The 27169-nt window shown below is 40.2% G+C and overlaps 9 protein-coding genes and 1 long non-coding RNA gene across 13 annotated transcripts in view; 4 read left to right on the top strand and 6 right to left on the bottom strand.

The window, feature by feature from the left end:
* Nucleotides 1–27169, bottom strand: part of LOC129797522 (LIM domain-binding protein 2) — a 421356-nt gene that overhangs the window by 175756 nt on the left and 218431 nt on the right. The gene's annotated exons all lie outside the window — the stretch shown is intronic.
* LOC129797797 (60S ribosomal protein L39) lies at nt 202–15525 on the top strand. Of its 2 annotated transcripts, none has more exons than XM_055840641.1 (3): nt 202–288; nt 15144–15247; nt 15386–15525. In XM_055840641.1, exons 1-3 carry the CDS (start codon nt 217–219, stop codon nt 15432–15434), a joined length of 225 nt encoding a protein of 74 aa, XP_055696616.1. In that variant the 5' UTR covers nt 202–216; the 3' UTR covers nt 15435–15525. The 2 variants fall into 2 exon arrangements, with proteins under 2 accessions (XP_055696616.1, XP_055696617.1); XM_055840642.1 differs by lacking the exon at nt 202–288 and adding an exon at nt 14910–15027.
* LOC129797735 (probable 28S ribosomal protein S26, mitochondrial) lies at nt 875–1571 on the top strand. The gene has a single exon (XM_055840569.1). The coding sequence runs from the start codon at nt 875–877 to the stop codon at nt 1526–1528; it is 654 nt and encodes a 217-aa protein (XP_055696544.1). The 3' UTR covers nt 1529–1571.
* On the bottom strand, nt 1556–3187 carry LOC129797622 (DNA-directed RNA polymerase III subunit RPC4). Of its 2 annotated transcripts, XM_055840388.1 has the most exons (5): nt 2866–3187; nt 2475–2809; nt 2266–2328; nt 1956–2125; nt 1556–1894 (listed from the first exon to the last, which is right to left on the bottom strand). In XM_055840388.1, exons 1-5 carry the CDS (start codon nt 3096–3098, stop codon nt 1577–1579), a joined length of 1119 nt encoding a protein of 372 aa, XP_055696363.1. In that variant the 5' UTR covers nt 3099–3187; the 3' UTR covers nt 1556–1576. The 2 variants fall into 2 exon arrangements, with proteins under 2 accessions (XP_055696363.1, XP_055696364.1); XM_055840389.1 differs by lacking the exon at nt 2266–2328.
* LOC129797435 (probable ATP-dependent RNA helicase kurz) lies at nt 3257–7915 on the top strand. Its single transcript, XM_055839982.1, has 5 exons — nt 3257–3410; nt 3510–3698; nt 3768–6769; nt 6845–7047; nt 7723–7915. The coding sequence occupies exons 1-5, from the start codon at nt 3336–3338 to the stop codon at nt 7821–7823; spliced, it is 3570 nt and encodes a 1189-aa protein (XP_055695957.1). The 5' UTR covers nt 3257–3335; the 3' UTR covers nt 7824–7915.
* Nucleotides 7834–10960, bottom strand: LOC129797647 (probable transaldolase). Its single transcript, XM_055840424.1, has 3 exons — nt 10850–10960; nt 8563–8926; nt 7834–8492 (listed from the first exon to the last, which is right to left on the bottom strand). Exons 1-3 carry the CDS (start codon nt 10944–10946, stop codon nt 7949–7951), a joined length of 1005 nt encoding a protein of 334 aa, XP_055696399.1. The 5' UTR covers nt 10947–10960; the 3' UTR covers nt 7834–7948.
* Nucleotides 9361–10780, bottom strand: LOC129797812 (uncharacterized). The gene is made up of 2 exons (XR_008751360.1): nt 10730–10780; nt 9361–9409 (listed from the first exon to the last, which is right to left on the bottom strand). It is a non-coding gene; the product is annotated as an uncharacterized LOC129797812 (long non-coding RNA).
* LOC129797586 (uncharacterized) lies at nt 11116–12762 on the top strand. The gene is made up of 2 exons (XM_055840333.1): nt 11116–12337; nt 12395–12762. The coding sequence occupies exons 1-2, from the start codon at nt 11279–11281 to the stop codon at nt 12668–12670; spliced, it is 1335 nt and encodes a 444-aa protein (XP_055696308.1). The 5' UTR covers nt 11116–11278; the 3' UTR covers nt 12671–12762.
* On the bottom strand, nt 12681–14899 carry LOC129797542 (coiled-coil domain-containing protein 22 homolog). The gene is made up of 5 exons (XM_055840245.1): nt 14730–14899; nt 14493–14664; nt 14289–14424; nt 13462–14216; nt 12681–13383 (listed from the first exon to the last, which is right to left on the bottom strand). Exons 1-5 carry the CDS (start codon nt 14777–14779, stop codon nt 12805–12807), a joined length of 1692 nt encoding a protein of 563 aa, XP_055696220.1. The 5' UTR covers nt 14780–14899; the 3' UTR covers nt 12681–12804.
* On the bottom strand, nt 16417–17472 carry LOC129797758 (pupal cuticle protein C1B-like). Its single transcript, XM_055840597.1, has 4 exons — nt 17293–17472; nt 17048–17197; nt 16715–16979; nt 16417–16656 (listed from the first exon to the last, which is right to left on the bottom strand). The coding sequence occupies exons 1-4, from the start codon at nt 17299–17301 to the stop codon at nt 16553–16555; spliced, it is 528 nt and encodes a 175-aa protein (XP_055696572.1). The 5' UTR covers nt 17302–17472; the 3' UTR covers nt 16417–16552.

Genomic DNA, 27169 nt, shown 5'->3' with positions numbered 1-27169 from the left:
CAACCCGGGGTCAAATGAAAGATCTCAACAAACCCTACAACTCTCTAGAACATCAGAAGTTTCAAAAGTGACCGCTAGAGGGCCAAAAATGAAAAACAAAATTTTCGATTAGTTTTCGATGAATATCTCGAAAACGACGACATAAATTTTTTTCATTTTTTGATATGTTGTAGCTGACCATATTATCTAGCTTCACGCCAAAAATGAAGAAAATCTATGGATCCGTTCTCGAGATATAGCCTTCCAAAGTTGGCATGTCATATCTCGGGTTCTACAAGTCCGATCTTGATCAACTCAAGCGCAAATGAAAGGTTTCGAGAAACCCTACAAATGTCTAGAACATTGCAACTTCGAGAAATGACCGCAAGAGGCGCTAAAATCGAAAACAAAGTTTCCGAAAATTTCGAACTCGAATTTTTCGAAAATGGCGACATAAATTTTTTTCATTTTTCGATATGTTATAGCTGACTTCGAGACCTTTAAAACAAAAAAAAATTTATGAAAATCTATGGATCCGTTCTCGAGATATGGCCTTTTAAAGATTTGTTAGCGTATGACTTTTCTACTTTTCCCGACTTTGCGCGTAATTAAATAAATTCGCGTTCTAGTTTGCTCTCACAAAATTGGTACACTGAAAGAAACACAGCTCCCGTAAGCTTGGTCAGCTTACCTGTACATTTTTCATGCTTATGATGCCCCTCCAGGAACCCAAAAAATGTATTTTCTTTATAAAAATCTTTTTTTATATAACTTTGTGGAAAAACCGTCGAGGTAATGAGCCAAAGTTCTACTTCTTAACGCATTTCATAGATCTGCTGATTGAGCAGACGAATTTTTCTACAGTAGTAAAACATAACCTCAGGAAAAAAGAAAAATGTTCCGGGCACTTGTGGGAGGGATTAAGGATGGAATATCTTTGAAATCCTGGACAGGCCTTCAATTTGTACGATGGCGACGAAAACCTCGTTGGCTACCGATGGCCAGGACTCGCTACAACAAAGTTCCCGTGCGAAAACCCGTGGATCCAGAAGAGAAGGATGAAATGATGCGCCTCTATAATATGTATCGTACCCAGTATAGGAGTGTCAGGAGATTCCTTGCTGCTGAGGTGGAGGCAAAGGCTGCCCAAGCCACTGTGCTGACAATGGATCCCAAAGTGGAGGAAGCAGAAGTGCAACATTGCTTTGAAATCAACGAGGAATGGAATAAGAAGGTCGCTGCTGTCCGAGACCAGAGACTCCAGGAGGAGCTAAAAGTGCAAAAAGAAGAAATTCTGACACGTCTCGAGGCAAAGAAGCTTCGTGAAGAGGAACGTAGGCAGATGGCTGAAGAGAAGGTAAAGCGTGAAATTGAAAGATCCAAGAATTTCATCCCACGAGAGAAGCTAGAGGAAGCTATAGAGCACGCCTTGGCGAATCCTGTGGATTTCAATTTTGCCATTGACCTCAATATGAACCTCTACAAAGGACGCACAACAGCCACACCAACGGAAAATCTCTCCATAGATGGGAAAGATCGTATCTTGTAGTAGGAAAAGAAAGTTTCAATAATAAAGTTAACGTGTAGAAAAATCTCTTTATAGCATATTCCGGAACATATGCTCCCAATCCGGTGTTGCGGTGAGTTTTGTTTGAACCTTCCCAAGATTGTACATGTTCCCAGATCTCTCGGGATTGGCATCAATCGAAACTAGCTGCTGGAGGAAATCCGTATCAATGCCAACATCCAGATCAAACTGGCTGTTACCCAGAACAAGCTTCGTTTTTCCAGATTTATGGCGAACAATCTTCCCCACTAGTCCCTCATCTTGCTGCCTGAGAGAATTGAGGGATTCCGCGGGAGTTTCACTTTCCTTATCATCTATCCGCGTGTCTTCTGTACCAGGATCTCGCGCCTAAAAGGGATGAATCAATGATAATTAACGAAAATTTATTAAAAATTTAGAAATATCCTACCCCCGATGATCCAGGTAGCGTGTCCGGAAGTTGCAAAAGGAACACTTGAGATGATTTCGCACCAAATATCTCCTCTAGCGTCTGTGGAGGATTTACCCCATCTGGATCGGCTTTTATTTTCGTACTAAATGGGATTGTTGAAACGGCAGGAGCATTAGGAGAGACCTCATCTGTTGGGAAAAGTTTCGAAAAAATATGCAGAAATTAGTTTAGGAAGACTGAAAGAGGATTATTCCAAAAGGCAGCTTTGGATAGACAGCTGTTTATTGGAATAATAATCCACAATTAATTGGATTAATTAAGTATTTACCTGGATCTTCTACCTTTACTTTAACGTCTTTGGCAATACTAAACACATTTTTATCGGATTGAGCTACGGGGGAATTTCATGACAAAAAAGAATAAGAAACGGGGGGATATGGTCAGGAAGATGGGAAGGGACGTTAGCACACAAATACAAAATAAAAAAGAAAAATTATTGAAGTGAAAGAGAAAAACAAACTTCTTATAAGAATTTACCTGCATGGAGCATCACAGGCATCGTGGCATCTTCATCCATCGCAGTGTCGTCATCATCGCTGCTGTCCAGGATATCCCTGAGAGCTGTAGCAGGGTCCGAAGACTGACTGGAGTCTCTCTTGGATGCCGCTGATCGTCGGATGGGGCGACTCTCGACAGAAGAGTATCGGCTGCTTTCTGAGTAACGTTTAACTGTTGTCTTTGCAGTGCCCTCTGAGAACACTCCCATTGTCTGGATATAGTTATTGCTACTGGCTCTCCCTCCACGATCATTCCGCGTACGTTCCGGACGCACAGTTTTCTTCTGCTGCGTATCCCGCGACGTTTTGACATCCCTACGAAAGGAAACTCCTTAAAATTTCTCCTCTTTCACAAATTCCCACATACTTACGCATTCTTCTGCCGCACTGCATTCAAATTCGGTGTGTATACCTTCTTTGTAGCCCCACCTCGTGATGTCCTTCCTGGTCCTGGACCACCGAGGGTAAGATCACGTGGCAATTTAAAGGAAGTCAGCCTCTCAGTCTTCATTTGCGTCCGCAATCCCGGCTCTGTTTTGATAGTAATAACTCCGGGCTCCTGTTTCACCTTCACAACACCTGAATTGCCACCACTTGTTGCCATATTTCTGCCTAATATCCGTGAAAATTGCGAAATTTATTTCTTCCGGGTGTGAATTTGTGCGTTTTCTTTTTTTCTCTCCTCGAGAGAACCAAACGAACCAAAACAGCTGATTGAGAAAGTTTCGTCAAAAAAAACATAGAAAACATTAAAACTGAACGAAAGTCCATGTGGTCGCAGCCGTCGCAGCGGCATTTTACGTATTTTTGCTTTTAGTAACGAAAATTATTATTTTTTACAATGGGGAAGAAGAAGTTTAGTGCTAGGAGGAAGGAAGATGTGCAGTATATCACGGACAATAGTGAAGTAAAACAGGTGAGGATGAAATTTGCATAAAATTGAAGTATTGAAAACTTCCTCCTTGACCAAGAGGTGTTTTGATGAAGAATTTCTTGGATTTTCCGTCTTTTTCAGATAAAATTAGACTTGGGAGATGATGCAGGAGGAAAAGGAAGCTACGATGAGAGCAATGCCCTGGTCATTCCATCCAAGAAGCGACATACAAAGGCACTTTTCAAAGAGAAGAAAATCACAAGGATTCTCTCGAAGAAGCAGAGGAAGAACCTGGAAAAAATTGTAGATAAGAAGATAAAGAAGGAAAATGTAAGTAAATAATGAAACTTATGAGGATTCTCTGGTAATTTATGCTTCATCTTCTCTGATTTCTTCCAGAGATCCACGCTCCTGGAAAATCTTTCGAGTGTTCAGCTCCCTGCGGATGAGGTGAAGAAATTTGTCTCAATAACGGAAGTTCAGACGAGTGGATTGAGAAAATTCACTTTGGGTACTGATAAAATTGAAACACAAGATGAGAAGGGAGCTCCACAGAAGCTGAGCAGTATAGCTGGCAGCAGAAAGAGGAAACTCCTTGAGAAAATTGCTGCCGAAGAATCCGAGAGCGATGAGGAGAAAGATTCCAAGAAATCCCGAGATATGGAAGCAAAAGATTTCTACACATCTTCTGAGTATGAAAGTGAAGCGGAAGATGCAAAAGAGGAAAAACCTCCGGAAGCTGTAACACCTGAGATACTGCACGTGTCGCACAATATGAGTTTCATTGTGGAGGACATGAATGGGGAATTGCTGGAAAATGTCCCAAGGAATGGAATTCAGTCAACTGAAAGTTCATTCACGGTGTCTGATTTCAAGATTAGAGAAGCCACGACGGGACCAGCTGCAAAGCCCGCAGTTTACATTCACCTCGAGAGAGATCCGGAAATCCAAGCAGCACGCCTAAAGCTACCAATTCTCGGTGAGGAGCAAGTTGTAATGGAGGCCATAAGTGAGAATGACGTTGTGATCCTTGCTGGAGAAACCGGAAGTGGGAAAACCACGCAAGTACCGCAATTTCTCTACGAGGCTGGCTTTGCTGAGAGTAAGCTCATTGGGATCACAGAACCCCGTCGTGTGGCAGCAATCTCAATGTCCAAGCGAGTTGCGCAGGAGATGAATTTGAGTCAGGACATCGTGTCGTACCTCATTCGTTTCGAGGGAAACACCACGGAGAAGACAAAAGTCAAATTCATGACTGACGGAGTCCTTCTGAAGGAGATGGAGAGAGATTTTGAGCTCAGCAAGTACTCCGTGATTATCCTGGATGAAGCTCACGAACGAAGTGTCTACACGGACATCCTGTTGGGGCTGCTCTCGCGTGTTGTTCCGTTGCGTCGTAAGAAGGGAAACCCCCTGAAATTGGTCATTATGTCTGCAACTCTACGCGTGGCTGACTTTACGGAGAATGAGAAACTCTTCAAGACACCACCTCCCGTTATAAAGGTCGAAGCGAGACAATTTCCCGTAACGGTGCATTTCAATAGGGTCACAGAGAGTGACTACGTGAAGGAAGCTTTCAGGAAAGCTGTAAAAATCCACTCAAAATTGCCCGAAGGTGGAATTTTGATCTTCCTCACGGGACAGCAGGAAGTTCACCATTTGGTGAAGAAACTCCGTCAAAAGTTCCCAATGAACAGTAAAACTGAAGTTGAGGAGAAAGTTTCCACGGAAGAAAAGGTACAAAATACAGAGAAACAAGATTCAGATGAAGAATTCAACATGGAGACAGCAATAAGGAAGATGCGCAAGTCCAGGAAGCGTTTTGCGAAGGAGTTATCACTACCAAAGATTGATTTGGACACATATAAGCTTCCAGGAGATGATACTGAAGCAGATTTGATTGATACGGAAGCGCTGGAGGGGAGTCTTTCTGATGACGAAGGAGATCCCCTCGAAGAGGAAGCTCTGGAAGTTGCAACAACGCAACCTCTCTGGGTTCTTCCACTCTACTCCCTCCTGTCATCCGGGAAGCAGGAGCGTGTCTTCCAACCACCTCCAGAGGGGACAAGACTATGCGTGGTGGCGACAAATGTTGCAGAAACCTCCCTTACAATCCCTAACATCAAGTACGTCATAGATTGTGGACGACAGAAGGTCCGACTGTATGATCCGGTAACCGGAGTGGAGGCATTTGTGGTGAAGTTTACGAGTAAAGCATCGGCAAATCAGCGCAGTGGTCGTGCAGGAAGAATGGGCCCCGGACACTGCTATCGCCTCTATTCCAGCGCAGTCTACAACGATGAATTTCCCGATTTTTCCGTCCCCGACATCCTGAAGCGTCCTGTTGACGACATTGTGCTCCAAATGAAGTGCATGGGAATCACGAAAGTTGTAAGCTTCCCATTTCCCTCACCACCAGACAGGACGCAACTTGAAATGGCGGAGAAGCGTTTGAGGATCCTCGGGGCACTCGAGGATAATCCGGAAGGGTTGAAAGTGAGCAAATTAGGTGAAACCATCTCTCTCTTCCCCATTGCTCCACGCTATGGCAAGATGCTGGCGCTGAGTAATCAGTACAATCTCATGCCCTACACCATTTGCATTGTCTCCGCACTGAGTGTACAGCAAGTCCTCCTGGAGAATACAGCATCAATCAGGGAGGATGCAAAACTCTCCGAAGATGCCGACAAATGGGCCAAGAGACGAAAGGTTTGGGCTAGTACGGGTAATTTCCTTAAACTCGGAGATCCTATGGTTCTTCTGAGGGCAACAGGAGGTGCTGAATATGCTGGCTTGGAGAATAAACTCCCGGAGTTTTGTCATCGCAATGGGCTTCGACTTAAGGCCGTCATGGAGATTCGCAAACTCCGAGTTCAACTTACAAATCAACTCAACCTCAGCATACCCAACGTCGAGGCGTGCGTAGATCCCAAACTTGATCCTCCAACTGATGAACAAGCACGATTGCTACGTCAAATCCTGCTGGCAGGAATGGGAGATCGCGTAGCAAGGCGTGTCCCATTGGAAGATATAAATGATCCGCAGGAACGGACAAAGCTCAAGAAGGCCTACAATACCCCAGAAATGGTTGATCCTGTCTTCTTGAATTCCACCTCGGTATTGGCTAAGGAGCTGCCTGAGTGGGTGATCTATCAGGAGGTGTACGAAGTGACTCAGCCTACCCCAAAAATGTTCATCAGAGGCATCACGGAGATTGAGCCTCATTGGTTGTCAACCTACGTGCCGACAATGTGCAACTTCCAGGAGATTGCCGATGAGAAGCCAAGATATAATGCAAAAACCGGAACAGTCGTGAGGAAGATGAAGGTGACGTACGGAAGAGCAGCTTGGGAACTACCTGAGGCAGATGCAGACATGCCTTTTGGGGCAGAAACTTGCAAGTAAGATGAACGAATCACTCAAAAGCTCTTTCAGGACTTACAAATTGTTATTTTTAAACTCTAAACTCCTTTCAGATACTTTGGAATGTTCCTGCTATCTGGAGAAGTCTTTCCGTCTTTAGCAAAATACGTCCCAGAACTCCTTTCAACGCCATCATCAATGATAAAGACCTACAGCAAAATAATCCCACGAGTTTCATCCCTAATCACAGCGCTTGTGAACAGACAAATCACCTCAAAGCCCAAACTTTTGAGTATTTGGAAAGATGATCCTCAATGTAAGTTCATTTCATCATTAAATTAACACTTCTCAAATGTTTTTATTTATTCTTCAAGTTCTTCATAGACTCGATTTTATTGAAGTGTAAGAAAGTCAATTTTCGCAATTTTAAATGAGAGGCCATCTTGGAATTTTCCAACTTTTCCACAGAACTGCCCTAAAACACAAAGGTAGATTTTTTTTCAGGATTTCCTGGATACCAATGCAGATTTTGATGTACTAGAATTTTGAATTTCCATTCTGGAGATGAGAAAAGTGGAAAAAACGTCAAAAAATTGTGAACAAAAATCACATTTTTTTCATTTTTCTCAGCCTCAGAATGGAAATTTAAAATTCTGTTCCGGTACATTTTCCAGTAACATGTCCTCTTGCATTTCCTTTTTACCCCATCAAAATCCATCCAGTAGATCCTGAGAAAAACCTACCTTTGTGTTTTAGGGTAGCTCTGAGAAAAAATCGAAAAATTTCAATATGGCGTCACACCTAAAATGGCGCGAAAAGTGATTTTCTTACTCTTTAACAATTAGACTTTAAATATGGTCAACACTGGATAACTAAAGTCTTAGAATTTAAAGAAAAATTAAAATATTTAAAATATGTCCATACCAAAGACTCTCTCAAGAGACCCCCCTTAATCAATGAAAAATAACTTTCTTTGCCTTTTTCTCTACAGATCTCCTTCCTGAATACCAGAATTGGTTACCTGGTAAATTCTCAATGGAAGTATCCAATAAATGGCCACCAGAGGAAACCACAAAAGAGATAGTTTTGTAAAAGAGCCATCCACTTTTGGCAGAAATTTATTAAGTTGTATAAAACAGATCAAGAATTAAAAAAAAAAACAGAATGACCATCGAGACCCCACAGAAGTTTCAATTTTCTTTTTCTTACATTACACTTTACTTGGAAGTATGAAGCAAGTTCCGGAGCATCGTTTCGAGTTTGCGTGAATCAGCTGCAAATTTCCTTATGCCATCAGACAGCTTCTCCGTTGCCATTTGATCTTCATTCAGCATCCATCGGAAAGCGGCTTCATTGAGGGAGATTTTCTCAAGATCAGCCTCCTTGGCTGTATCGGCATTGAGCTTGCGCGGAATAGTTTCTGCACTTGCCCCGAGTTCTCCGAGCAATTTTGGGCTGATGGTGAGCAAGTCGCAACCAGCGAGGGCCTTAATTTCACCGACATTCCTAAATGAGGCTCCCATGACGACGGTCTTGTAGTCAAATTTCTTGTAGTAGTTGTAGATCTTTGTCACGGAGATAACGCCGGGATCCTTTTCAGCTGGATAGGATTTGTTCTCCGTATTTGCAACGTACCAATCGAGAATACGACCAACGAATGGTGATATGAGCGTGACACCAGCTTCGGCACAAGCAACAGCTTGGCAGAAGGAGAAGAGCAGGGTCAGATTGCACTGAACACCATGTTCTTCCTCGAGAATCCTTTAAAGGAAAAAGAGATTGAGATTTCCAATCAAGAAAAAAAATTGAGCTCATCATGTTTGTTACTTACTTGGCCGCTTGAATCCCCTCCCAGGTCGATGCGAGCTTAATGAGGATTCTCTTCTTATCAATTCCTTCCTCCTCGTACAACTTGATGAGCTTCAATGCCTTGGCCACACTCGCGTCGCGATCAAAGGACAACCTGGCATCCACTTCGGTGGACACACGACCTGGGATGATCTTGAGAATCTCGCAACCAAAGAGAACACAGAGCACATCCATGGCTTCAGCCACCTTCTCATCACTATTCCCACCACTCTCAGATGCCCTCTTGACGGCCTTGTCGATCAAATGCTGATACTGATCCATTCCAGCGGCCGAGAGGATCAACGAAGGATTCGTCGTGGCATCGGTGGGTTTGTAAGCCGCCATGGCTGCGTAACGAACAAATAGTTCAAGCATTTATTTATTCACTTGAGTACGTTGCAAATGTATGAAAATCAAATAAACTTTAAAGAGTCACGCTAAAACTTAACAATTTCATTTCCTGATAAATTAATTACAGAGAATATAATGACGTTGTAAACCATTTTAGTGATGTTAAAAGTTTGTCTTTATGTATAGAATTTTAAAAGGTTTACTTTTTAGCTAAGTGGTCTTTAGGTGTTAAAATACCCTAGAAAATGTCAAGAGATTTAAAACGTTTGAAAAGTAACGTCAAGCGTTAAAAAAATACAGAAACGTCATTCTCTAGGAAAGAGAAAAAGCGTCTATCGTTAGTAAATAAATGTCAAGTATTAGAATAAAGATGTCAACTTACAGTAGCTTTTGACAATTTATTATCTGTGTGCATTCTTAACGTTTGGCATTTTTCTTTTCTATCGTTTGAAATTTATTTTCCAAAGTGTTTGATGTATCTATTTGAACGTTTGAAGTGTCGTTTCTAACGTTTGATGTTTCTTTTCTAAGTTTTGACATTTAAAAGAGAATCTAACGAACTTCTGTCTAACGACATTTTAACTGATTTTCTATGATTTTCTAACGTTAGAAAGTATTTCTTCCTTAACCCTTTCAGGTTCATTGGGTCATACGCTGACCCAAAGATTCAATTTTGAAAATATTTCATTTTGTAGTTAATTTTTAAATTGAGTCCAAATTATAGTAAAAGACTATGTTTTTACAATCCCTGATGATTATATGACATCAAAGGGACATCCCCAAGGATTCAATCAAAGGATCAGAAAGAACGAAAAACCGAAAATTTTTGAATTGGGATTTTTTTTAAATTAAAAATTATTTTTAGTTCAATCAGCTCGCTAGATTGATTGCGGACCTAAAAGGGTTAACTCATTGCTATCACAGAGAGACGTACTAGGGTTAATTTTTAATTTATAAATTAAAATACTGTGTTTCTGTGTGAGCTAGCGCATTTCGTCTTTGCATTGGCAATTAAAGTGTTAACGATAAAAACGATAAGAACGCATTGAGAGAAAAAAAAGCAGAACAAGCTGCAAACTGTGAGGGATGCCGGAAAATCACATGACTTTGTTTTCATCTACCGCAATTGCTCTCTGTGTGCCCCACTTTGGCGACACTTTGTGTGTTACCAACCAGATATTTTGAGACAAACAATTAGCACGGAAAGCGGACCGTAAAGTAACGCAACTGCCCCATTTCAGAGCCCATTTGAAATTGGGATTGCGTTCCAATAAAATTCACAACTAGCCAGTAAATCAGTGATCATCGTGGCAGAAAAAACTCTGCAGACGTTGCAGACTAATTCAATGAATTATTCAGATTGCGGCTGATGAATCTTTCATGATAACGCGCGCTCAATGATTCCCGGAACCCCAAGTCAATTCTTATCAGCCGGTTTAGTAGATGATATCGGAAAGACGTGATATTTGTCAGTAATAATTAAGCAAATACTGAGGATTTTGTGGGGACTCTGGATGGGCTGTGAAAGTCAAGGATAAGAGTCCCCAAGGTTGCGTTGAGTATTGAAATCACACGACGGTGAAAGGCGCGTAAAGTTTTCAATAAACTGGGGCAACTGCGCGCACTTAGTGATTGATAAACACCACGCTCAAAGGTCACCTTGGCCAGTGAATTGCACATTTTCCCAACAATTTTTAGCTACATTACTTCATCCCACAAGTAGCGGAATTTCTTTCCCGGACTTCCTCGAATCTTTTCCACACATGCCCGCCGGCTTTTGTTTCTTCCCAGACATTTACGTAATTGGTGGGTTATTCACCTCCCCATTTTGCGTCAGTAGTTAGTTTTAGTTACAAAGGCAACAGAGCATTAGCACAGACAACTTTAAGAATAAAGTTGAAATGGGATTTTTTTTTTACCTTCAAAATCTCCAGTGTCCGCCACAATCACGGTCATCGACTTTAGTTGATCGAGGCACGACATTTTAGCTTTCTTTGCTGCTGGTTCCGAACTCATTGTAATGCCGATCGATCAAACTTGCCTCTTTATAGGATTTGGTGGTGAATTGTTGGTTACTTTCGCTGAATTAATTGGATTTTTCCACCACCACAAAACACTTTTACAAAAACGATGGAATTTCTTTGAAAGAGAAACACGAATGTTCCACACGAAGAGCACCGAAGTGAACTGAACGATGAACCGAATTAAGATTTCAGCGCCACAGTGCGGCTAGAAATGGCAAATGAAAAACATAGAATAACAACATAACCTCACAAAATAGGTAAACATTCGTGGTTTTCCTTCCACCACACATTTTTTCGGCAAAATTTTTCCAATTTGTGAAAATAATGTGGAAACCACTGAGGAATCTTCGGCAATTGCATAAAATCTGCACAAGAACGTATCTATCGCAGGCATATCAGTGCAATGAAGCATGGAGTTCACGCCTAAATAGCCCTATCCTGGAAAAGATAAACCTCGAGAGTTATTTGTTTGAATTGGAGCAAAAGCACCAGCAAACGGGGAAATTTAGTGCTATTGACATTGATATTTGTTGCAATAAAATCCAGGATGAGAGCTTTATTGAGGAGATTTTCGACATCCTCCACAAACTACGTATGTCCGAAGAAACTTCCAATACGCTGGATTCAACACATCATGCCATTATTCGGAACCTCACTGTCTTGGAGAAGTATCAGGAATTGGTGCTCATTCTCAATGATCCACTCAACTATGGCATCTTCTTGGACACCTACTCAGCCAATATCCTCCTGGACACCCTGTTGGAAGCAAAGAAATTCACATTAGCCGCTCGTATTGCAACATTTCTCATGCTCCAGGAGGATTATGGGAATGCTATCAGCAAATCCCTAGCAATACTTGCTTGCTGGAAGTACCTCGGTAGTCCGGAGCCTTTTGAGAAGCAAGCTGAGGAGGAAGTTACCCCCACTGATGGAGAAGTTAAACCTAAGAAGAAACCAGAAGAAGTAAAAATTCGCGTAAAGTACCTTCGGAATCCCTACTTTGACGATCATTTTGACCTCAAGGATCCACAGCAGTTGGTTGGCAAGACTCTTTACTACTTTGGCATGCATACGCCAGGTTCCTTAGGGAAGAGTGCTCAACTTCTGGGCTTATCTCTCTATGGGAAATTCGAGGAGGGAATTAGATTGGTCAGTAGTTTGAAAAATGGAGACATTTTCACAGATGTCCTCGAAAAATCTCTAGAAGTACTGAAAGGTGTTGAAAATTCAGAAGATAAGCCCAGTTTGGGTGAATTTGTGGCACTTCTTGAGGTCAAGAAGGGAAGTTTGAAGGCAGAAGGAACTTTTGAGGAAGCTGTACTGCAGAGCCTGTCTGCAGGAATTAAAAGCTGTGAAAAGGAGGACATTGCGAAACAAACACAGGTATGTAACTTCTCAGCATCCTCAAGAATATTAATTTAAAGGATTTTTTCATTGAAGCTTTACGACGACTGGATCAGGATACGACAGGAAAAGCTAGAGGAAGAATTGCTGCGGTTGCGTCGAGCTCAGACCGTGAAGGAAATTGAGAAGAAGACCCTGGACATGGAGGCTGAAGAGAGGAAGCTGTGGTTCTTTGAGAATGAGGACAAGATTGATCTGCAGATTGAGAGCAAGAAGGTCTATTACCCCAAAAAATGGTTTGGAAAGAAAAAGAAGCCACGTGCCCAGGACGAAGGCTACGTCCCGCCGGAGATCACTGTCACCCGGAATTGAGAGATCAGCATTTCGTAGTTATCTTGTTTATTATTTTAGAAAAAAAATATTGCGAAAATTTACACTATTAAACAGTCGAGAAAAAAAACAATTTAGGTCCTGCATAGATCCTAAATCCACGGAGGATACGTCTGCTACTCCACTGTGTCCCTCTGACCCACAGCTGAGCGGATCTTTTCTTCGAGAACTTGACTTTCTTTCTGCATTTGATGCAGATCCGCCAGTATTCGTTCCAAATTCCCCGAAACATTTCGCATCTTCTCCGTCTCAATCTGATCCTCAAGATCTCGAATCTCTCGCGTTGTGGCTCCCGTTTCCTGGACATAATTCACCAATTCCGCACAATCAGCATGGAGGGTGGCGAGTAATTTGTAGGCTTTCCGGGAGTAGTCATCCTTCCTTGCTGTGCGATAGATCAGATCGTCCGTCACGGTGAACTGCCTGTCCAGCTGCCCCGTAACCGTATTAATGGTCTTCTGCAGCTCCCGCGTGTCCCGCAGGACTTTGTCAATGTCGTTCTTCTGCTTCCGGATGTTGCCGATAATTTCGAGAATTCTGGACGTGTACGCATTTCGATTGACTGTTCTGGTTACTTTGGCCAGTTCGGCTGTTAACTGTGAATGTGTTGTGCTCTGCTGCTTGAATTGCTGAGTAATCTCATCGCATCTCTCCCGGGTGTTGGCTATCTGATCCACTAAATGTTTCGATTTAGACTAAAACAAAAACGTAAAGAACAAGAAAACAGGTAATTAGAAAAGGTCTCATTTGGGAATCATCAGTAGGATCCTTACAAATTCCTTTGAGTTCTTTTTCTCAGCACTGCTGAGTGCTTCCAGAAGTGGAGCCTCGTGTTCCCGCCACTGTAGCTCCAACTTCTTCAACTTTTCCCTCGAATTGGCCACCATTGCTTCCAGTTTTGTTACATTCTCCTCTGGGTTCTCAAGAACAATATTTGTTCTCTCCCGAACACGCTTCTCCTTCCGCAGCCCCAAGAGTTTCTCTTCGTGCTCTGCAATTGTGCTCTTCCCGGATTCAATTTCTTCCAGTACACTTTGTCGTTCACCAACTGAGCCCTCAATCTTTGCCCTAAGATTCTCAATATCTTCTTCTAGAACTTCCAAGGGACTCCTCGGCTTTAGGATATCATCTCTACTGGGAACTTTTTCCGTTTCTTCTGACGCTGATTCGGCGTTCTGCAGCTGCTTATCTTCTGATACAGCATCATCCCGTGCAGAGAGAGAATCTCTACTTAGTGGATCGAGCAATGATGGGAAGACACTCGTTACATCCCAAAGGTCTTCGTCATTCCTGACAATCACTGAAGGAAGGAGTGTTGCCGGAGTGGTCTGATCGAAAATGCCCACACGGAAATTGCTGCTCTTTCCAGCTGCTTGCTCTTGCAAATCGCTTTTGGGAATGTTTAGATATCTTGGCAGAAAGTCTCTTCTCTCCTGGAGCACTATTCGACAATGTGGTGGCAACCAGTGAGCATTAAGACTTTGGAGGATACTCCGGGAGATTTCCTGCTTAACCGTTGATCGATAATCTAGCAAAAAAAAAGCGTAAATTCTCATCTATTTTGTCGTCTTTTCCATAATGTTTAAAAGGGAAATCTTACCGAGTTCTTGGCTAACCGGTATTTTTTCTGCCTCTTTGGGAAGGCGCTCGATAAGAAACATAAACACTCGCCTGACTTCTGTCACATTTGTGTACAGAAATGTCTGATAACCGATATCTCCGCGAAATCCTACAGCCTATGGGAGAAAAAGATAAATCATTGACACACTGACTGAGAGAAAAACGCCCCAAAAGGTCAGCAAACCTTGCAGGCTTCCGCGAGATTCGATGTGACTGTGAAGCGTTGTGCCATTCCCGGAGGCAACGACAGGGGCACTTCTAGTGTTGGTTTTATCAGCGTAAGGCATCGCGAGACGGAAGATACGAGCAATTCGGGTGTGAAGGAGGACAGTGAGTGAATCTCCTCGTCAACATTGCTGCAAAGAAGCCGGAAATGTGATGAAAAAGAAGAAATGACCGGAAATACTTATTCACAACACACCACCCAATCTGTCTCAGAGAATGTATGATTATATTATCGATCTCATCCATTGCAGCAACTCACGCACAGAACCAGGCATCAAATCGCGTATTATCATATATTTTTCATGACTTCTCGAAACTGGGAAACCGAAGAAAAGTCCAAGAAAAACACAATATAAAAACTATCAGCTGATAGAAAAAAACATAGACTGACAAAATTCTACATTACATTGCAACCATCAGATGGCGCAGCAGTTTTCGTTAAGCGTGTTTATCGTGTTTTCGTTCTCTTTCGTCAAGATTTCCGCAGCAAAATGGTACGTTTTTCTTTTTCCGCAAATATTTCCATCATCTTTGCAAATTAATGTGAAATTCTTCTGGAATCTTTAAGAAAAAGAATCAATAGTTTACAAATGTGTGTTATATTTTACAGGCGGCCCACAAAACCTTCAGGGTTAAGCAGAAATTGGCTAAGAAGCTGAAGCAAAACAGGCCGATCCCCCATTGGATCCGTATGCGGACTGGAAACACAATCCGGTGAGTAATTGTCATGATACTTTGAACCGGGGATGAATCTGTGCTTTAATTGTCTTAAAAACAGCACCAGAAGTGCTTCCTTGGGATCTTTGGAGTGTTTGTTGAGAATTCGTAAACATAACCTCATTTGGTTTACAGGTACAATGCCAAGAGACGTCACTGGAGACGCACGAAGCTAAAGTTGTAAGCGGAGTCCTCCTTGGGGTACCCCCGTTGAGACATACGCAAACATGTAATAAGGTATATTACAATGAATAAACTCCAGAAGTTTCAAAAGATTCCAGTGTTATAATTTAAAGGAAATATTAATCGGATTGGTCCAAAATATTGCTGTGATTGCTGTGCAGAACGAATGTGTCGTAGGGGAGAGTGGGGCTGACGGAATTAAGTAATTGTAAGTTAGTATTTTTTTTCTAAAAACCTCATTTATTTATTAATAATTATTTAATCCTAAGGAAATTTCGTTTCTTAAGTTGCACATTAGAAGATAGGTAATCTTTATAGTATTTTCGCTGTGATTTTTCAAAGCACAGCTTCTGTGTCCACTCTAAAATGCAAAGTCGTCAGATCGGGCTCAAACTTGGGATAAGTACGATTTAAAAAAAATTGTTTACATCCATTCAGGGATTTGTCTTGGTCGTCTTGATCTTTATAATTACTAAAGGAAATTTTCAAGCACCCTCAGGTTCAATAAGGACAAATATTTACCAAACTTTCTGTTTGAGTTAAAAATATTCCTTAAAGTTCCTGAACTAATCCTTTTTGTGTATTTTGATAGTCAAAACTCATTAACCATAATCAGCCTTTACTTAAAATAACTATTTCTCTCTTGTTCTGATATAAATCGGTAGGGTATCTCTCCTTGGTGAAGTAAAAGGTACGCTGTTAGTAATTAAGGTTTTATCTGAGTCCTCAGGATCCCTTAGTCTAAAATTCTGGTTCATTATTAGTTATTCTGTCTACAAGTTTGACTGTAGAAAAGACTTGGAATAATCATTTCCAAAAAAGATGTTTTTTTCAGCCCAAAATTCATCATTCTGCTCCTTTTACTGTTCGTTATTAAAGCCATCAGGTTTTTGTAACTAAACTTTATTCAAATAAATTATTATCTTACAAAGACTGCAGACCGCAAGATTGAGAATTGTGAGGTAATAAATATACAGGAGGTTTTCCGGACGGGATGATCGTCTCAGCGTTCATCGAGATTTTTTGAGAGTATTTACAAGTGGGGGCTGATTGCGCTTGTTCATCCGTGGGGTCTTGTGGGTGGAGAATTGATTGAGATTTAGAGCTTTAGAATGGCATTTACCAGGCATAGTTGTAGCCCAGGCCGCTGCTGTAGCTCATGTGGGCGACAGCTGGGGCAGCAGAGTAGGCAACACCGAGGAGTCCACCAGCAGGGGCAACAGCTGCATAGAATGTGGCATTAGGGTGGAATTGTAAAATATTTTGGGGGGTAGTTTTTACCTTTAGCAACAACTGGGGCATGAGCATAGGCAGCAGGGTAGGCAGCATGAGCCACTGGGTGGGCATAGGCAGCATGAGCCACGGGGTGGGCGTAGGCAGCATGAGCAACTGGGGCGGCATAGGCAGCGTGGGTGTAGGCAGCTGGGTAGGCAGCGTGAGCATAGGCGGGAGCAGCAGCAACAGCATAGCCGGGGTTGCTTACACGGACATCAGACTTGCTGACTGAGGAGTAAGGGGTGTCGATTGTCTTGGAATAGGTGGAGATCTAATGGGGAGATGAGTGAATTATAGAGCTCATTGGATGCAGACTTAGCTATTTAAATAAGTACTCACCTGTCCCAAGTTTCCATATGACCTGAGGATGTTGGCGTGCTGGCTTGTGACAGCTGGAGTCACGAGTCCGTGGCCAGCATAAGCTGGATAGGCAGCTGGGACGGGAACAATAGCCTGGGCGAGGGCCACAGCGGCGAAAAGCAGCACAATCTGAAGGAATAGATCACAATGTAATAACAATTTAGGGATCACTCACAACGATCACTGGCACCATCATTACACTCTGTGCACAATTTCCAACATACCCTGAACATGGTCGATGTGGTAGTTCCAAGAACGTTGGATACTTGCTGTAAGAAGGTGGTAAGAAAACTGTGTGGCGTACCGATCAACTTGGGGCCTTTTATATGCAATCCGACAAAATTGCACGCAGATCCGAAATTATGTCATTTTCCCTTTTCTTGCCACACCAAGCACTGCATCTATGTGTGAGATGGTTGGCCGGAGAGATGGAAGTTCACGAGTGGGAGATCAAGTGTATGTGATCCAGCCTATATGACAATTTTGAGGTACTTTTTGCACCTGTGTAAAGTGGCAGAAAAAAAGATCAGAGCGCCAGAGTGTGAGCTATGCGACCAGCCCGTGCTTGTGTTGAAGTGCTAGAAGATTTATGATATGCCAGCAATTCTTCTTGTGCTCACCAGGAGAGAATGCTGGGCGGACAGAGATGAAAGGGAAAGTGTAGCGAGGTCTTCCCCCGCCGCCCAAAAACTTGTACGTTGCATCTCATGATAAGAGGGCACAAGATATACTTGACATTTATCAACTGAAAATTCATGGATTTATTGCTTAAAGATTGTTGAACTTGCAATTAAAATTATATGCAGCAGTAACGAGTACAGAGGTGGGCTGCACGCTTAATTCTTTTGCATTCCATTGTCTCAGAATTGCCGGATGCATGTAGCATCCAGCCTGACGTTCTGAGTAATTTCATTTAAATGATTTAAATAGTCTCCTCTCAGTATAAAGGTAAATTTCTAAAAAACAATATACCTTCATTAGAATTTAAGCGATATCTGTGAGATTAATTTAATACGGCCGTTAAGGCAGAAATAAATTTAGAAAAAAAAGTTTTTTTTAAGGATTGGTTAAAAAGGAGCCGAACTAATAAAAAGTTGAGGACAAATTGGGATGTTTTTGTCCCATAAATATTTTTGGTTTCCATTTTAGTGATTCATTTGATTTTTTTATTCAGTTGCAATCATTGCAAGACTATATCACGAGGATTCTTAAATAATTTTCTTACAATAAAAGGATAAGGACTCAATGTTCTTAAATAAAATAATGTTTTTAGGATTTAGGACGTGATTCACACAGCATTAATTCAATAGTTTTTTGACCACTGAGGATGACACGCTGAGTGTCGAAAGCTCTGGCAATTTGAATGTTTTAATTGCTGAATCACAAATCGACGCTCACTGGAAGGAGAATTTAAAAAATTCCCCATTATCTCAATCTAAATCAAACGTCGGCCTACCACAATATGTTTTTAGGATCCTCTTCATCTCTTCTAAATAGGAAAATAGGAAACCTTTATTATGTACTACCGGTACTACCGCGAATATGGCGTTGTTTCTATTCTACGAGGATCTTATAAGTGATTTTAAAGGATTTTTCATTGAAGGAAGAGATCTATGAAATTTAGTTAAATATCTACATACAAATCCTTATCTCCTTAAGTACACAACTCACCTTCTACTAAACCCCTCGACTATTCTTAAAAGTGTTTAACCACAAAATTCTACATGAGTTAATTCATTGAATTCGCCTGATTGTAAAACATTAAAATAGTGTTATTCTAGCAAGTTTGTATAATTTAGTTATTGATTGGTTTTGAATAATTTTTGTAAGTTAATAAATAAGTAAAATTTAATACATAAATAATTTTAATTGAAAGAGAATGTGATAGAACCAAGGATAGAAGTGCTGCTGGTTCTAGTCCATGTCTCTTGCTCGAGGGAGTAAAATTGCCTAGATTTGCGTTTTAAAGGTATTATGATCGAGGCACGCACTAAAAGGTGATAGAAAATGTAATTGGGTTCTAAATTATAAAGCAATCAATTTGAATAATAGTGAATCACATAGAGGTTGCATATTGAATGAATATTTTGTGGTGTCTTTCTTGCAGCGACATTTAAGCAATAATTGCACAGCAAGTGAGATATCTCTCCTCCAACAATTTATTGGCAATTTTGCATAAATGAAAATTTTCATATTAGGTATGTACATACAAGACTAGAGCGAAAAATTTATTTAAATAATAATGAATTCCTCCGAGATGGGCGTTACAATACTGTCTCACAGTGCTGTATGAGAAATTGAAAAATTTGCAATACGCGTCTTGCAATTTCATAATCGTTGAAAATATTTAATCATATATGAGGCTATGAATTAATGAATCTCTAACTAGATTTTTGCATTGAATTTAGAGTAAAGTGTTGCCGCCAATTCTTTTTTTTCCCGCGTTGGGTTTTTTTTTTCAATTGCATTTTGAATGTCTCCTTCAACCGGAGAAAGACTAATTGCCTTCTGTGTGTTCGATATATGGGACACCGATTAAATTAAATACACGATTATGTATAATAATAATTATACCGCGCTGCCAACAGAATATAATGTATGGTGCACTGTGCAGTATTGTAAAGTTAATTGCTTCATTTCACCTTCTGTGGGTGCGACGTCTGCGATGGAGGTGCAAGAGTTGCTTGAGAAAATAAACTGGTGCAAAGAAAAGCATCTCTTTGAATGTCAGGGTGATGATTGAGCCGGAGGACATTCAAAGAGCTTGATATCGAAGGAACCTTGGAGAGAGTGTAGAATAAGAAAAATGGGTCATCTCATTCAATTCAAGAACACCCGTCTCGTGTCAATGAAAGAGTTTAAATGGTCCATTGGCCAGTGTATTACCTTTTGGTAGAGTGTGAGGAGATATGTATAATTAAAATGCTTCCATCACGACCGACACCTTCCACGTGGTATTCATGTCAAAAGCACAGAGACCATCTCAAGTACCGCCATGAGTGACAAAAATGCAAGCCGGGGAAATGAATTGCGCGCTATTAATTAGTAATTGCGGTTTCTTGCTGAGACACTGTGCTGGGTGAATGATATATTTATTGATGCAGTCCAGGTAATTGCGGTGACCACTTTTTGGTCACTGGCGGGTGGCCGCAGGTCTTGGTAGCCACAAGCCTAAGGTATACCTATTTGGCAATGCTGATAAAATCAGAAGGAAAAGACTAATTTAGGTGAATAATTTCTGCATTGAGTCTTTCTGACAGGTGTGGTTTCGAAAATCCTTTTAAATAAATTGGCTCTACCGATTAATAATTGTCCTTCTTTTTTATCAATATGACAAAGTTTTTATATGATGCATTGAATTTAATTCATTGATTTCTTAAAAATTAATTTTATCGATATAGGATTGGGGGTTTAGTCTGTAAGAATTTCAGGAAATATCAAGAAATTGGAAAATATTTATTAATTTACTGAAGTAAAATCTTAAAAATAAGTTATCATATTAATATTTTACTACGAGTTAATGAAACTTATATACTTATTTGCAAGTTAAATCATTAATAAGACATATAAGTGCTGGCGTTTATGAGCATGATCGTAAATGAACTCGTAAAGATGTAAAATTTAATTTATGTAAACTAAACGATTGTTTTGATATTTAAAAGATCAATGGCTTTGCCGAAAAAATGCTGTTGATTGCCTTGAAAAACCCTCTGATCCGACTAAATGCAAAATCTGCACCACATGCAACTTGGCGGCAAGTGTGAGCTTTGAGTTCTGATCATACGCTTTTTAGCTGTGATTCTTTCGAAGAAAAGAATAGCACAGCTTCTGTGTCCACTCTAAAACTCAAGGTCGTCGGATCGGGCTCAAACTTGGTATGAGCACGAATTAGGGTCCCCACATTTCAAAAAACGTATGCGCCGAAAAACTTTTCCGGCCGTCCGTCCGTCCGTCCGTCCGGCCGGCCGGCCGTAGTTTGGACCTCAATTACAAGAGAACGGTAATAGATAGAGACTTGCGGTCAACGGCAAAGTTCAATTATCGACTGGAAGTCGTCCAACTATGATATCAAATTCACCCCCCCTCCCCTGCATCCGCCATTTTGAATTTTTTTCAATTTTGTTTTTGCTATATCTCAGCCTCTATTATAGCTAGAGGTCTGAAATTTTAATATGTTGTAGGAGCCTTTAAGACCTTTTCAACAATACCCCATTTCCAAAAATCGGACAAGCGGTTTAGCAAATATAGAGTTTTATAGAAAGTCGGCCATAACTCCTAAACCGCTTGACCGATTTGAACCAAACCGGTTTTGAATGAAAGATCTCAAGAAGTTCTACAATTATGTATACATAGGAAGTTTCAAAAGTTACCGCTAGAGGGCCTACAATCAAAAACAAAATTTTCGATGAGTTTTCGACCAGTTTTCGATTAATATCTCAAAAACTGGACGATAGATTTCGATTAAATTTTAGTATGTTGTAGGTGATAGACACACCTTTTAACCAAAAAAAAATAAAAAAAATTTATGTCGCGGTTTCAGAGATATAGACCAAAACAGGTTTCCATATGTACCGATTGTTGTAATATTGCCTTATATCGGCTTAACGGTACTTGATAGAGGATTTTTGATTGAAGTTTCAAGAGGTATAGTGGGCATGACCTATCAGATTTTACTAATTTCAAAATTCAAAATGGCCGCCTTCTGCCATTTTGTTACATCAACAATTACTTTCACCTATTCACATATTTTTTAAACAAACTATTAGGCGCCCCGCGAAGCGGGGCGCCTTTTATATACATAAAAAATATATAAACACATAAAAATATATAAAAATATAAATATTGTACATATGTATATCAGTACAATGATGGTCCAGCAGAAAAGGGAATGTACTGGTAAGTTTCACTTACGGGCTGTGATTCTTTCTTCAGATGAAAGTCCAAGTGTAGTGAAGTACAATGATGGTCCAACAGAGTAAAGGGAATGTACTGGTAAGTTTCACTTACGGGCTGTGATTCTTCCTTCAGATGACAGTCCAAGTGTGGTGAAAATTGAGATGGATAAATTTTTAGGAATGGCTTTCTCACGCATCGAATCACAGCCAACGCGTGTAAATTCTGGGGAAAGGCTTACTCATGCGCGTTGGCTGTGATTCGTTGCGTGAGAAAGCCATTCCTAAAAATTTATCCATCTCAATTTTCACCACACTTGGACTGTCATCTGAAGGAAGAATCACAGCCCGTAAGTGAAACTTACCAGTACATTCCCTTTACTCTGTTGGACCATCATTGTACTTCACTACACTTGGACTTTCATCTGAAGAAAGAATCACAGCCCGTAAGTGAAACTTACCAGTACATTCCCTTTTCTGCTGGACCATCATTGTACTGATATACATATGTACAATATTTATATTTTTATATATTTTTATGTGTTTATATATTTTTTATGTATATTTTTTGCTTCGCAAACTGGGTTGGTCCGGCGATGGTGACACAACTTACCGGCATTTTTTCACAAAAAGTATCCCTCCCTCCGGACTTTCGCTTAATCTCAGCATATTGCTATATTACTATTGAATTTTCAGCAGCAGTACCAACAAAGAACTTGCTAGCAAATGTATTAGATGTGTGCTGTATCAAAAACTCGTGGAGATTGATGGCGATTATGCGAGAGTTGCTTATAATTTTTCGATGATTGAAAAATTGCACGCCATGGGAATAGAATGTGGGTTCCGCTTAGCATTTATCACAGCCACACATACGGCTCCGCACTACACGAAGAGCGCGAAAGAGCTCCATATTCATAACGTATTATGGATGTGACAAAGTGACTTGTCTTCCAAAGACATGCCGCAGAAAATATCAATCTCTTGCAATTAAGAGGAAATATGTTTACAATGCTAACTGGGAGAGAAAAAACTTATGGTCAACGCTCCAAAAATATTCCAACTGGTTTTTCCATATCTCATAATAAATTGATGATCCCTGAATGGCATTTCAATTAGCCACATGTAGCCGGTGAGCTTCACGTTTGAGTGCACAGGTAGACGAGTAGCCGCCGATTTCGCATGTGGTGCCTCCCCAAAGAGTCGCTGTGCGCGAATGCAAAAGTCAAGATCCAGCAAACAAAAGCAAGAAGGTTTGCGAAGGTCTTTCTGAATGGTCACTCTCGTACGAAAATGCGACCTCGAAGTGCATGTTACATAAGAAATTCTTGAGCGTCATTTCCTCTGCCCAAGACAACCGCTTCATATAGTCAAAATCCAATGATTGCATAGCATATATCTCACCCCAAAAGTGACTTTTAGTCTTGCAAAAGGCGGCCTAATGCCTAATTTATATGGAGTGAAAAAGCAGCACGCAACGCACAAAATATCAAATTATACTTTCACTAAATCAAAATGCAGCCTATACCTCTGTTTCTAGTTTATCCATTATTTTCGATCAATTCCTGAGTTGTTAGGGATAGATAAGGCTAGAAAATGAGAACATCTCACCATGAGAAAAACATCATGAATAATTTAAGAGTTATAAGATAAATTCTTATTGTCATTTAATTGTATAAAAAGTTAGTTTTTCGGCTCTCTAAAAGATTTCAAAGATGTAGATTTCTGTCTTTTAAATCTATTTTTAGCTTTATTTCAGTACTAATAAAGAAATATTATTTATTAAATTAACGGTCTTTATTTTTTGGGAACGATATTAAAACTATATAAATTAATTAAATATTCTCGATTTCGGGCGTTTTAGTGGAAATGTAAACAAATTTTGATGTTAATGTAAAAATTTTGGCGGTGCTAATCAATAGATGGCGTTGTTTATTGAGAGCAGGACTTTTCTGCAAACCGTCCGCTATTATTTGCTGTGTTCGGGTAAAAAAGGACTTTGTCAACTCCCTGCCTCAGACGCGTTTCGACTTAATATGATTCAGTTCGCTGACTTTTTGTTGGTAAATATAAATATCTAATTTTTCTTGTAATCTAAGTATGTATATTGCTCTAATTATGATTTTATGCACTACATTTTAGTATATCTACGGTAACCGCAGCAGATATAATTCACGTCGTCACCATCAAAATGGCGAATGCCTTCGATTTTCCTCACATGAGACAATCTCAGCCCCCCCCACATTCATCGGCTGATGATTTTCCACCACGAGGAACTGCTGAATCCCAGGGGAACTCTTCAGGGGCTCCACGTACTCAACCTGAACTTTTGTCACCGGGAACGGCGGGAGCATCCACTGGGGCAACCTCATGTCCCCCAGCTTCATTAGCTGATTTTCCACCACGAGGAACTGCTGAATCCCAGGGGAACCCTTCAGGAGTTCCACGTGCTTCACGTGCTCCTTCATATGCAGACGTGTCCCGCCGGGGCCAGAATGATCGAGGAAATGCCCCGTATCGTGGAAGGTACCGGAGCCAAAATCGAAGTGCATCACATGAGGACCAAAACGACAGCCAAGAATGGCAAATTGTGAACCGTATATAGAGTAAGTTTTTTGATCCTTTTTTTAGCTGTGTTTCTTTCAGACACAGCTTTTGTGTACCGAGCAAAATCGAAAGTCGTCAGATCGGGCTCAAACTTGGAATGAGCACGAATTAGGGTCCCCACATTCCAAAAAACTTATGCCCCAAATATCTTTTTCCGGCTGGCCGGCCGTCCGGCCGTGGTTTATGACTAAATTGCAAGAGAACAGTGATAGATAGAGACTTGCGGTAAAGGACAAAGTTTAAAAATCGACTGAGCTTTAATCGTATGAAGCAAGATCTAGCACGTAGGCAGCAGCAGTCGAAGGAGCAGCAGCAACCGGTAGAATCTTTCACGGCAAAAATATATCATAAAAAGTAGGAAAGTAAGAACTACAGTCGTGCCTTGGCATAAGATAGTTTAGGATATACTCTTCACACTCATTATTTTCAATACGCGAGAGCAGTACATCCTAGACTATCTTATGCCAAGGCACGAGTGTAATTGCTGTATACGAAGGTAAAAGAGCCTAAGTTGTGCTTCGGTGAATCTCAATAGAGTAAACAGCTAGCAATGGACGTTTAAACTCAGTGAGAATGCCAACCATATCGTCTGGAAAAAATGAACAATCAGGTGAGCTAGAAGACTTTGTTAGGGTTTTAAGATTCTGTTGTTCAAAATCTTTCAAGAAATATTATTAGCTGTAATTCTTTTGTGATTATAAGCTGTACCTCCACAAACCAGACCCTATACTTGGGATTCCCAGTAGAAGGATGTGAGACCCACTTAAGGTATTAAATACTTAATGTATTAAATGAGCATCAACTTTGTAAGTCCTTTGAATTTTAAAAAAATCTCAAAAGTTTTAAAATTTAATATTTAAGTTTTTCTTTATAATCTCAGCTCTTTGGAACAAAAAATTCTATAATATTTTATGATCTTAAATCAGATATAGTTAGAACTGCTTTTTATTCATGCACTTTGGTGCGCGGAGACTGGACCAGTACGGTGTTTTATGCACTTTTTTTCCTTAGACGAATAATAATAAATAATACAGAGAATAATAGTGCATAAGCGTCCAATTGAGATTGGCGACAAAAAGGGGCAAGTCTGTGTGTTCAATTAGAGAAAAACCACATGCTGTTTGAGTCGCACAATTTCTCACAATATGCACATTTCATGCACCCATTTGTCTACGACTGCAGAACATTGATTTAGTCATCTTGTCGTGTGATGTATATTTATTTTTTTGTGGGTTCCAACAATAAAATAAATGATCGCATAAAAGCCACAATTTAATCTGAGAAACGCCAATCAAATCTTGCAGACCAATACCAAACATTATGATTGTTTTTCGCACGTCTATAGAATGGGCTGAAAGAAGAAAAAATCCAAGCTTAGAAATGGAATGAGCTTTTGTGAGAATTTCGCGAGAAAACTCGAATTCTATACGGGCAAGTTTTGCAAAGGTGGGTACCTACCTTCTTGGGAGTATTTAGAGTTTCAATGCACGCAATATTATGTAAGAAATAATTGCTAAAAGATTATTGATGTAGTCGCGAAGACATTGAATTTGAATGTGGAGTAAGGACAACGACTCCACCCTTTTACTTTATCTATACGACGACGCGCGATAACTCCGCTATCCGGTTAATCATTTCTTTCTCCTCGCAAATGGCACTCAAAAGGAGCAATAAAGTCCAATGGAGTGGAAAAACAGCAATATTTTGTCCATTTGCCGTTGTCTCCGTTCCTTGCAATTTCATATAAAACGATAAAACATCGATATGCTATTGAATAAAATTATACCAGCGTTGTACTTGCTTCGGCTTCTTCCCCTCCGCGTGCATGATACCATGTTCTATTGGCTATTTAAAAGTTAATTGAATAATTAACCTGACGTAGCAATTGCACGTTGAAAAATATGTACCACAAATTGCGGATATATTTTCGTATTTGTGGCATTTCTGTTGCACCGCGTCAAAGATCGATGAATTTAGTGCTCGAGAACGAGTTTTTGGTCTCTCAATTAATCTTTTAATATTGAGAGATCGCCGTTGAAGTTTCATGAATTGTTTTAGAATAGAAATGTGAATGAAACAATATTTTAAACAATTTAAACTAAACGAACAATTTAAAAGAGAATTAAAAAATAATTAATCAAGTAATTTTGTTACAGATAATGTAATCAAAACTTTGATTATGAAAGATGTGGGTGCAAAATCATTAATATTATTATTTTTGGATTAGTGCTGTAAGATTTTTGAGACCACAAAATTATTATCTTCTCTAGTGAAGTATGTTACACCATCAAAATATATTTTTACTCAGTCAGTTCTCAACGAATATCCTGAATTCTGATAATTTAGTTTTTTTTTGCTAGAGCGTGGCTAGAGCAATCTATACAGTTTTCGTGTGCTCTCTAAAATGTTTTTGTAACAATTTTTCAATTTAACTGACAAAAATACGGTTACACAAAAGAAACGGAAATTCACGTTAATTGAATTTATTCTAGCTTGAAAACGTCGACCTTTTATTTTGATGTCCATTACTTTTTGCATTAATTTTTTGCGATGGCAAACGTAACATGATATAATGGGAGATCATCTGTAAAGAGTGAAAATGAGC

The sequence above is a fragment of the Lutzomyia longipalpis genome, chromosome 1 (assembly GCF_024334085.1).
Source record: "Lutzomyia longipalpis isolate SR_M1_2022 chromosome 1, ASM2433408v1".
Classification (NCBI taxonomy): domain Eukaryota; kingdom Metazoa; phylum Arthropoda; class Insecta; order Diptera; family Psychodidae; genus Lutzomyia; species Lutzomyia longipalpis.
Note: the sequence above shows the minus strand (reverse complement) of the source record. Positions and strands in the feature narration are given on the sequence as shown.

What these genes read in the sequence shown, in the direction of transcription:
- LOC129797797 (XM_055840641.1), top strand. Translation starts at nt 217, where the DNA reads ATGGATCCGTTCTCGAGATATAGCCTTCCAAAGTTGGCATGTCATATC. An exon ending in GTTCTACAAGTCCGATCTTG is followed by an intron (nt 289 to 15,143) that starts ATCAACTCAAGC and finishes TATATTTTACAG; the next exon opens with GCGGCCCACAAAACCTTCAG. An exon ending in CGGACTGGAAACACAATCCG is followed by an intron (nt 15,248 to 15,385) that starts GTGAGTAATTGT and finishes TTTGGTTTACAG; the next exon opens with GTACAATGCCAAGAGACGTC.
- LOC129797586 (XM_055840333.1), top strand. Translation starts at nt 11,279, where the DNA reads ATGTGGAAACCACTGAGGAATCTTCGGCAATTGCATAAAATCTGCACA. An exon ending in ACATTGCGAAACAAACACAG is followed by an intron (nt 12,338 to 12,394) that starts GTATGTAACTTC and finishes TTTTCATTGAAG; the next exon opens with CTTTACGACGACTGGATCAG.
- LOC129797758 (XM_055840597.1), bottom strand. An exon ending in CATATGGAAACTTGGGACAG is followed by an intron (nt 16,980 to 17,047) that starts GTGAGTACTTAT and finishes TCTCCCCATTAG; the next exon opens with ATCTCCACCTATTCCAAGAC. An exon ending in TGCCCCAGTTGTTGCTAAAG is followed by an intron (nt 16,657 to 16,714) that starts GTAAAAACTACC and finishes CATTCTATGCAG; the next exon opens with CTGTTGCCCCTGCTGGTGGA.
- LOC129797435 (XM_055839982.1), top strand. Translation starts at nt 3,336, where the DNA reads ATGGGGAAGAAGAAGTTTAGTGCTAGGAGGAAGGAAGATGTGCAGTAT. An exon ending in AGAAGATAAAGAAGGAAAAT is followed by an intron (nt 3,699 to 3,767) that starts GTAAGTAAATAA and finishes GATTTCTTCCAG; the next exon opens with AGATCCACGCTCCTGGAAAA. An exon ending in TTGGAAAGATGATCCTCAAT is followed by an intron (nt 7,048 to 7,722) that starts GTAAGTTCATTT and finishes TTTTCTCTACAG; the next exon opens with ATCTCCTTCCTGAATACCAG.
- LOC129797735 (XM_055840569.1), top strand. Translation starts at nt 875, where the DNA reads ATGTTCCGGGCACTTGTGGGAGGGATTAAGGATGGAATATCTTTGAAA.
- LOC129797622 (XM_055840388.1), bottom strand. Translation starts at nt 3,098, where the DNA reads ATGGCAACAAGTGGTGGCAATTCAGGTGTTGTGAAGGTGAAACAGGAG. An exon ending in GCAGTGCGGCAGAAGAATGC is followed by an intron (nt 2,810 to 2,865) that starts GTAAGTATGTGG and finishes TTCCTTTCGTAG; the next exon opens with GGATGTCAAAACGTCGCGGG. An exon ending in AGTAAAGGTAGAAGATCCAG is followed by an intron (nt 2,126 to 2,265) that starts GTAAATACTTAA and finishes TTTTCCCAACAG; the next exon opens with ATGAGGTCTCTCCTAATGCT.
- LOC129797542 (XM_055840245.1), bottom strand. Translation starts at nt 14,779, where the DNA reads ATGGATGAGATCGATAATATAATCATACATTCTCTGAGACAGATTGGG. An exon ending in TCTCTGAGACAGATTGGGTG is followed by an intron (nt 14,665 to 14,729) that starts GTGTGTTGTGAA and finishes GCTTCTTTGCAG; the next exon opens with CAATGTTGACGAGGAGATTC. An exon ending in ATCTCGCGGAAGCCTGCAAG is followed by an intron (nt 14,425 to 14,492) that starts GTTTGCTGACCT and finishes TTTCTCCCATAG; the next exon opens with GCTGTAGGATTTCGCGGAGA.
- LOC129797647 (XM_055840424.1), bottom strand. Translation starts at nt 10,946, where the DNA reads ATGAGTTCGGAACCAGCAGCAAAGAAAGCTAAAATGTCGTGCCTCGAT. An exon ending in GGACACTGGAGATTTTGAAG is followed by an intron (nt 8,927 to 10,849) that starts GTAAAAAAAAAA and finishes TTCGTTACGCAG; the next exon opens with CCATGGCGGCTTACAAACCC. An exon ending in GAGGGGATTCAAGCGGCCAA is followed by an intron (nt 8,493 to 8,562) that starts GTAAGTAACAAA and finishes TTTCCTTTAAAG; the next exon opens with GATTCTCGAGGAAGAACATG.